The following is a 9645-nucleotide window of genomic DNA, read 5'->3' as shown; positions in this document are numbered from 1 at the left end:
TTATTTCTTCATTTGAAAGAGAGAAAGAGAGATCTTCCATCTACTGGTTCACTCCTCAGATGGCTGCAACAACCAGGGATTGGTGAGACTGAAGCCAAGAGCCTGAAGCTCCATCTGGGTCTTTCACATGAGTGTGGGGGCCCAAGCACTTGGGATATCTTCCAGTGCTTTCCCAGGTCCATTAGCAGGGAGCTGGATTGGAAGTGGAGCAGCTTGGACTACACTGGTGCTCATATGGGATGCTAGCATTGCAGGTGGAGGTTTTACCCACTGAGTGATGATGCCAGCCCCATGAATGCATCTTATCCTATGTCATTATTGGAATGAACTATGATACAGGAGAACTACTTGGCAAAGTTCAACAATGGAAAAACAAAGAATGGAGCCAGTGTGCCTCAACCAAAAACATTGGGTACCTATAACCATTTCAGTGTGGTGTTGATAAGCACATTTGGTTGTGGGACAAGTGCTGTGGCAAAGCAAGTAAAGCTGCCACCTTGATGGCGCTTTAGACTTGATGAAATAGGACACTCACTTATGTAATAGGTAATTATTTGGCACCTGTTGTAGACCACTTTGTTGAGCCTTGAGCATCTGTTCTGAACAGAACAGACATAGCCCCTGCCTTCATGGTTTTTCTAATGAAGCAAAAGTACAGAGTTATGTTAGGAAATATAGCAGGGGGCCTTAACTTAGCTGGAGAGGTCAGGGGAGGTTTTTCTAAGGAACAATTCAACAACAATTCAAGCTTGAGAAGTAAGGGTAAGCAGGAATTAGTGAGAAAACTAGTGAACTAGGGGTTTCAAGCCAAGAAAAAGTATTGAGACCCAAGGTAGTGTGGATTGTTTAAGCAGCTAATGGAAAACTCCTTCAGATGGCCCTTGGTGGGGTGGAGAGCAAGGGATGTCATGAGATAAGTATGGTTTTCCAATAGCTTCTGAAAACACATGTCAAATAATGCAGGACTCTAGGGACGAATATGAATGTTTCATCTCAAATTATTAAGGGATTTTAAGCAAGGGCTTAAAAGACATCATAGGATTTTTAAAAAGATTTATTTTATTTATTTGACAGGCAGAGTTACAGAGAGAGGTAGAGACAGAGAGAGACGTCTTCCATCCAATGGTTCACTCCCTAGATGGCCACAACACTGGAGCTGTGCCGATCCGAAGCCAGGAGCCAGGAGCTTCCTCCAGGTCCAAGGACTTGGGCCATCTTCCACTGCTATCCCAGGCCATAGCAGAGAGTTGGATTGGAAGAGGAGCAGCTGGGACTAGAATCAGCACCCATATGGGATACCGTTGCTTCAGGCCAGGGTGTTAACCCACTGAGCCACAGTGCCCAGCCCCAGGATTTTTTCATTTCAGAAAGATCACTTGACTGACTGCTGATCTGAGAATGGGGGAAGAAAAGGTCCATGGAGAGCTATTCTCAGCATCACAGTCATTGACAGCCAGGTGGTGGCTGTGGAGATGGAGAAAGGAGCGCCGAATGTGGCTATTTTTCAGGTTAGACCTAGTGATGGGCTTGGTATGGGGGTGAAGGAGAGGGTGATACTAAGGATGAGTATTCAGTTAGAGAAACTAACTAGCTGAGTTGAGCTCCTTGTCTAGTACTGTGATTGAGTGCTACAGGAAGGACAAAACTCACATTTAAAAGGAGATGGGACAAGAGTGCTGATTTAGACTTTTGAAATTGAAAATGACATCTGAGATATCTAATTAATGATCTTAGGCAGTTATTGTGGGCTACAGATAGAAATTTGGAAAATACTGATATTCAAACTCATGAGAGTAGATGGGATATATTATAAAAACAAAAACAGCAAAAGTGCTTTCTTTTTTAAAACTTCATTCTTTTTTAAAAGATTTATTTATTTGTTTGAAAAGCAGAGTTACAGAGGGAGGGAGGGAGGGAGGGAGAGAGAGGGAGAGAGAGGTCTTCCATCAGCTGGTTCACTCCCCAATTGGCCTCAATAGCTGGAGCTGTGCTGATCTGAAGCCAGGAGCCAGGACCTTCTTCCAGGTCTCCCTTGCAGGTGCAGGGGCCAAGGACTTGGGACATTTTCTATTGCTTTCCCAGGCCATAGCAGAAAGCTGGATCAGAAGTGGAACAGCCAGGAAGGACTTGAACCGGTGCCCATATGGGATGCTGGCACTGTAGGCGGAGGCTTTACCCACTTATACTACAGTGCTGGCCCCTATTCATTTGTTTTTATTTGAGGAGTAGAGAAAGAAAGAAAGAAAAAACAGAGTTCTCCCATCTACTGGTTCCCTCCCCAAATGCCTGCAATGGCAGGGGCTGAGCCAGGCTAAAGCCAGGAGCCAGGATTCAATACAGGTCTCCCATGTGAGAGGCAGGGACCCAATTATTTGAGTCATTACATGCTGCCTTCCAGGGTGCACATTTGCAGGAGGCTAAAATTGACAGTAGAGCTATGACTCAAACCCAGGCACTCCAGTATGGAATATGGTTGTCTTAACTACTAGGCCAGATGCCTGCCCCAATAGTGCTTCCTATCATCACATTAATGAGAATAGCCAGTGGCTATGAACTGTCTTCTGTGTGCTAAGCACTGGTCTGAGCATTTTACATGTATTAGTTGATTTGATCTTTTTTAAAAATATGTTTTTTACTTGACAGGTAGAGTTATAGACAGTGAGAGAGAGAGAGAGACAGAGAGAAAGGTCTTCCTTCTGTTGGTTCAATCCTCAAATGGCTGCTACAGCTGGCGCTGCGCCAATCCAAAGCCAGGAGCTAGGTGCCTCCACCCGGTCTCCCATTTGGGTGCAGGGGCCCAAGCACATGGGCCATTCTCCACTGCCTTCCCGGGCCACAGCAGAGAGCTGGACTGGAAGAGGAGCAATTGGGACCTGAACCCGGTGCCCATATGGGATGCCGGTGCTGCAGGTGGAGGATTAACCAAGTGAGCCACTGCTTTGACCCCAGTTGATCTGATCTGGATGACTCTGTGTGGCAGATACTATTGTTACCTGCATTGTAGATGAGGAAGCAGAGGAGCTACAGAGCTAATAAGAAGCAAATCTGGGGACTCAGGATCTAAAGCCCAAGTTATTTTTTTTAAAGATTTATTTGAAAGGCAGAGGAGAGAGAGAGAGAGAGAGAGTGAGAGAGAGAGAGAGAGATCTCCCATTCACTGGTTCACTCCCCAAATGGTCACAATGGCTGGGCTGGCCTAGGCCCAAGCCAGGAGCCAGGAGCCAGGAACTAGGAGCCAGGAGCCAGGAGCCAGGAGTTTCATCTGGTCTCCCATGTGGGTGGCAAGCACTTGGGCCATCTTCTGCTGCTTTCCTAGGTACATAAGCAGGGAGCCAGATCAGAAGTGGAGCAGCCGGGACTTGAACCACTGTCCATATGAGATGCTGGCACTGTAGGAAGCAGCTTAATCTGCTGAGCCACAGTGCCAACCCCAAAGGCTAAATTCTTAATGTCTCATTAGAAGAGAGAAGAGATTGAACTTGGAGGTCTGGACAGTTTCAATATATTTGGATAGAGGAGATAGACCTCGTATACAATGTGGAATAAAGTGTTTTGAGAGGTTGGAGGACCCATGAGGATGGGGTGTCTCAGAAACCTGGTGAAGGATGTTCTAGGTAGGTTGCCAAGGTCTGTGATTAAATGCTGCCCAACGGCCCTGAGGAGACATATAGGCATGATATGGGTGATGAGCATAGAGAAAGGGTTTGCCAGGCATGGGGACAAAATGAATCAGAGATAGGTGTAGAAGAACCAGCTGCTGCTTGCTGTTGTTAGAGGACTGAGTGCAAGACCAGGAGAGGTGAGAGAGAAGACCAGAGAAGTTGCCAGGGCCAGATCATGAAGCCTGTAATGTGCCTCACGTTAGCAAGAGACAGTGATCCCGGCCTAGAATTGTCTGTTACCAAAGTTGGGGAGCAGCGCAGAGGGAGCTACCTACTGGTGCCTGCCCATTGTTTGCCAGGCACTGTTTTGAGCACTTTATCTATGTTGTCTCATATAATGTATGTGTTGTTTGCTGTTCAGTTCCATGGTTCCTTCAACTTACCCTGAGATATTTTATTTGAAATAAAACAATTTTTAAATTTATCCATGGTTCCTTTCATCACTGAATTGTTTATTGGGTGATAGATATTCTATGTGTGAGGAAGAAATCTATATATTGAGATCTGTACATATTTAATAGCACTCCTTTTTATACTTTTTTTATGAACTGAGAGCAAGTATTGAAAGTGCTAGGAAGTATGAGTTATTTTACATAATTGAGCCACTTTGGTCACAATCAAGAGAAAGTGATTCATTGGGGTTATATTTGTCTTATACTTCCTCATACATCCTAAGCATTTTGAAGCCACAGTTTTTCCTGGGTTTAAATCCTGCTTCTGTAATTTGTTAGCTGAGGAGTCTTGGGCAAGTTGTTTGACCTCTTTCAGACTTTGTATTGAATGAGGGACTTCACTAGCAATTTTACAATTATAAAACATGTTGTAAGACTTCTGTAGAAAAGACTGCATCCAAATCAAAGTCTTTTGATGAAGATAGTCAATGTTTCCTTTCTTTGTTGGTGATTATGGTTTTTTTATTTGATATCTAGTTTATTAGTTTATGTACATTTGTCTGGAAGGCATAGCAAGGTCGAAGAGGTCAGATCTATTGGCAAGTCAAAATATTGACTCCACTGAATGATACAGACACACTATTGGAAATACATCATGGTTCTTCAGAATAAGGTCACTATTAATCCCATGACATTAGTGATCATGAAAACATATTAACAGAATACAAATTCTATAATAAACAACTTTCCTTCTTTTTCTGTTTCAGTTTTCCAAAATGGTGCCAAAGGAGGAATGTACTCTACTACCAGAAACTACCGTTAAGCTACCCCCATAGTCCAAAGACACAGAAGGGCAGAAATATCACTTGTTCAATTTTCAGATTCACAGTGGCCAATGGATGACATATTCCTAGATACATGAACATGAAATGACACCATGACCAAGCTTCCGAAAACTCTTAGCCTAAATGAGTTATGTCAACAATGGTAGAAACAAGCTAGCAAGCGTTTTTGCCAAAGATGAAGGAAATTAATCAAATTATTAGTGCTAGTGTAGGAGATTATATTTATTCAAAATAGCTGCTGAGCCCTTACTGTGTGCTAGGCACTATGTCAGGTGCTAGGAATATATTGTATTGATTAAAAACATACAAAATCCCTGTCTTCATTGGGCTCACACTCAAGAGAAAGGACACAAGACAATAAACAAAATAAATAAGTAAATTACATAGTCAGTTAGAGGGTGAGAAGTACTGCAGTGAAACAAAATAAAGCAACTGTGAGAGTGAACAATGGGAACTTTCTGAAACGAGGAAAGAAAAAAATAAACTTCTTTCTTGGAAAGTCTGTACGTGACTGATGAAAATATTTCTGGCTCCTTGACGTTCATGGATTTTCAAGCAAGAAATAAATGGGATTTTTAAACAAACACAAGAGTAGAACTGAAAAGTAGGAAGTGTAACTTTCATAAAATGGACTCTCAACACAGAGGTCTTGAGGCAGTGGGATCTCTGCTGGCTGCTGTGGTAGAAGCTTCCACATTTCCAGCAAATTCCATGATGCTCACCCCACTGCCATCCACAGTGGGGCTGCAGCGTCAGGGGAGCCGAGGAAAAGCTAGACAGGACAGATAATGTGCAAGAATTCAAACAGCTCTCTGAGGTTTTCTTTTTATTTCCATTTCCTTTCTCTAATACAGCACCCGAGGCTGGTTGATTTTGTCAGGTAAGGGTGGGCTCATAAAAAATGAAAACTGAAAAAACAAAAACCACGGGAATATCGACATTTCCCGCTCCATCTTCCCTCTCCAATTGCTGAAGAGACACACGGCTATTGCATGTCCGTCAGTAGCTACACTGTTCCCGGTGGTCCACACTCAACTACCAGGGAGATTTTCGTCTTTTGATTGAAATTCAAATTCCCATTCCAACCAAAAGAACTCATTTCTAGTTTTAGCACCTGGAGAATTAGGTTCTCCAGGTAAGCAGTGAAAATAGAGAATGAATGATGCTGTCCTCAGTGATCATTATTTTCAGGAAAAAAATGGGACAGAGGCAGAAAGGCCAGGTTGCAGGACTAGAACGAAAAAAGGAGTGTCCAGACCTTGGGACAGTTATAAGTTGATCACAATAACAGAAGCCCTTTCTAGAGGTAATAATGCCATTAGATCGTGAAATTGTTCAGATGACATAGATTGGTTTCCCACTGTTAAGGCTTTAATAATGCCTCTCTGTGGTATCTGTCACCATGCTCTGTTTTTTGTTTGTTTGTTTGTTTGTTTTGTTTTGTTTTTTGCAAACCTCCTCCTTTCAAATCAGGAAGCGTATATAAAGTGCAAGTAAGATTCATCCCTGTGCTCCCAGGCTCTTGTTTCAATAACCAGTTTTACCAAACCTATCAGCTAACCCGCTGGCCAACAAGGACATGTGCAGGTCTTTCTGGAGTAGCAAGTGAGTTCGTCTGGCAGAGACAGTATCTGCAGGTCAACACAGTGTTGGCAAGAGAAAACCAAGTACCACACGCAAGACAGGGACATGAGGGAGACAAGCACTCAAGGGGACTTTCTTGTCATCTTTGGGTGTCAATGCTTAAAGAAAATTCGGGAACTGTAACTAAAGTGAATGAGGCCAGCGAATGTCACAGCATGGTCAGTCTTCAGTGAGCTCAGTCTCGCTCTTCCTAGTTAAATTCCCGAATTTCTTTTTGGCTTCTGCTCTTTCTTCAGCATCAAAGTACCAGTCATGGCGTATCTGGTGGCATAGGAAGGCTGCACCTCATGTGGATTCCTGCGGTCCGACCAGAAGAACAGCAGTCTATTGAAAATGGGCTCCACATCTGCTACGAACGACTTCCCTTCTGGAAATATCCTCAGGATCCCACCATGTAGCTTGGCATCCCAGTTCTTGTTCAGGTAGTAGATGCAGGTGATACAGCGGCCGTCATCATTGGGATTGTCCACGTGGCGAACATAACCTGTTCCATTTCCTGGATAGCATGCCACCATTGCCTTGGACCTCTCCTTGACGTAGTATTTGCCCAGGCGGCTTCCGCAGTACAGGACCAGCCTGTCGATGAGGGACAGGAGGAAGCTGATGGCCTCGCAGCCCTTCTCGTTGCCCCCGATCCACGTGATCTGGTCGCCGCGCAGGTGCCGCTTTGAGACCTGGGCGCGCGGCCCGGCCAGCTGGCCGTCCCGCAGGGCCCCTTCGCAGTGCAGCTGCTTCACGCGCTCCAGCACGCAGTTGCCCACCACCTTGCCCAGGAAGTTGTCCAGGTAGCAGAAGCCCACCTCGTGCAGGCACGGCATGATGTAATCCATGGCAATTTTCTCTAGATCCTGGCTCATGATGTGTGACAGGGGCATCTCACCTGCAGGACGCAGGGCAGGGACACCCCACGTGCACGTGGGGAGTGGGGAGCGACCCGCCGCAGCACCCAGCGGAGGCGCAGCGAGCGGAGCGCTGAGTTCAGGAACCTGCGGCGGGCACTGTCCAGGAGCCACCGCGCCACCGAGCCACCGCGCCACCGCGGCACCCAAGGGCAGGGGAAAGTTGTCCGCAACTCTGGCAGGAAGGGCTCGCCGTTCAGGGGCCAGCCCGAGATGTGCGGTGCTCCATGACCCAGTGCCGCACTGGCCCAGCGAGGAGTCCGAGGGCCCCTTTTGAGGATGCAGCGGCAGTGGCCTGTGGGTGATTATGTTTTACTCTTGATTATTTTATTGATTCAGAATTTTATAATTTATCCTCCAATGCACCAGCTAATTGTAGATGGAAATAGTGAGTTTTCTTAATGTGCATGTTAACACTGTTCTTTTAAAATGAGACCTAGTTCCAAAAAATAGTCTTCACAGGAATATTGAAGACCTAGAGTGTCTAAAAATATTCACTCCAAACTTCTGCCATCTCACATAGACTTGTAGAGAAAATGAAATTATTCAAGTTTTACTTCTTGTGATGGCAAACTTATCCATTAATTTGCAAGTTCTTGTTTTCTTCATAAATTTAGAATAATTTCAAGGCCTGCTGAAAACTGACTTAAACTTGATTTACTTTGAAGCCCCACACATCTCACATTACAGACTGTGAAGGTAACTTGAAGAGTTATAAAAAAATTAACATCTAAGTCAACCATGTTTTGTGCATTTAGGAAGCTTATGAAATAAACTGGAATCAGCAATGATTGTTTATAGCCCTTGTCTCTTCCCTTGAGGAACATGTTTTTTTTTTTTTCATACGATTTTTTCTTCATACTATTTCTTTTTTAAAAAATTTTTTGACAGGCAGAGTTAGACAGTGAGAGAGAGACAGAGAGAAAGGTCTTCCTTCTTCCATTGTTTCACCACCCCCCTCAAATGGCCACCATGGCTGGCACACTGAGCTGATCCGAAGCCAGGAGCCAGATGCTTCCTCCTGGTCTCCCATGCAGGTGCAGGGCCCAAGCACTTGGGCCATCCTCTCCTGCCTTCCAAGGCCACAGCAGAGAGCTGGACTGGAAGAGGAGCAACCAGGACAGAATCCGGCGCCCCAAACGGGACTAGAACCCAGGGTGCTGGCGCCACAGGTTGAGGATTAGCCAAGAGAGCCACAACGCTGGCCCATACTATTTCTTAAACACTTCTGCTTAGTGTAGGGTTAACTTTATGATCATTAAGTGAACTGGAAATAGATCTTTGTAAAAATTAAGAGTTGGAATAGGAGAGGGAGTAGGAAGAAGGATTGGAGAGTGGGCAGGACGGAGGGTAGGGTAGGATCTGTATATATGAAATATATGAAACTTGTGTAACTTAAATAAAATTTTTGTAAAAATGAACAGGCTGATTCTTGCTGTTACCCTCTTACCTCACATTTGACAGAGCCACATTCTGTGGTCAAAGTCAGTTGGAATGCGGTAGGGTGGATGCCAAACTGGTTGGAGTAGCTTTGATACATTATCTTAGATGAGCCATTTATAAATTTGACCTAGTGGCATAGGCCAGTTTAATAGCTGCTTCCATTATGACCCCAAGAGGAGACAGCTGGTGGAAGGGAGGCAGAAACATTTCTTTGCTTCTGAGCAAGGAATCTGTGGTTGGGTTGGTGGTGGGGACTGAATCTCTGGGTAGTCTCCATTCTAAACACATGAATTATGAAGGGGTGGAGATGAGGGGTTGTGTAGGGAGGAGAGAAAAGGCTGTTTTATCCATCTCTGCTCCCTATTTGCCTGTTCTGTCACACCAACACGTCCCACCCAACTCAACTGTCAAATGCTTTCTGCATCTTTCTCTATTTCTGGAAATTACAGACACTTTCAAGAGATCTTGGGTTTCATGAAACCAGTAATTCTTTAGTCTACCCTCATGGAGCATGTCTGAGGTCAAGAACATTCAAACAAAGTTGTTGAGAAATGATTAGGGCACACCCTGTGCTAAGTGCTGAAGAGACAAAGATGAAAAAGATAGAGCCCTCCACCGAGAAACCTCACAGTCTCTGGATATGAGCACCCAAAGACCTCATTTAGCAGGGGTGGGGAGCTTGTTTTCTGCCAAGGGCTATTTGAATATTTAAAATATCATTTGTGAGACATACACAATTATCGACTTAAAAGTTAGCCTG

General features: G+C 44.7%; 1 protein-coding gene across 1 annotated transcript; it reads right to left on the bottom strand.

Moving 5' to 3' along the window:
• Positions 1 to 6596: 6596 nt before the first annotated feature.
• On the bottom strand, positions 6597 to 7418 carry LOC133746610 (prolyl hydroxylase EGLN3-like). The gene has a single exon (XM_062174783.1). The coding sequence runs from the start codon at positions 7416 to 7418 to the stop codon at positions 6738 to 6740; it is 681 nt and encodes a 226-aa protein (XP_062030767.1). The 3' UTR covers positions 6597 to 6737.
• Between the last annotated feature and the right edge of the window lie 2227 nt (positions 7419 to 9645).

The sequence above is a fragment of the Lepus europaeus genome, chromosome 18, assembly GCF_033115175.1.
Source record: "Lepus europaeus isolate LE1 chromosome 18, mLepTim1.pri, whole genome shotgun sequence".
NCBI lineage: Eukaryota > Metazoa > Chordata > Mammalia > Lagomorpha > Leporidae > Lepus > Lepus europaeus.
The sequence above is the reverse complement of the archived record's forward strand: the minus strand, read 5'-3'. Positions and strand labels throughout refer to the sequence as shown.

Bases quoted from the DNA above. Each gene is read 5' to 3' on its own strand.
- LOC133746610 (XM_062174783.1), bottom strand. From the start codon at position 7,418: ATGCCCCTGTCACACATCATGAGCCAGGATCTAGAGAAAATTGCCATG.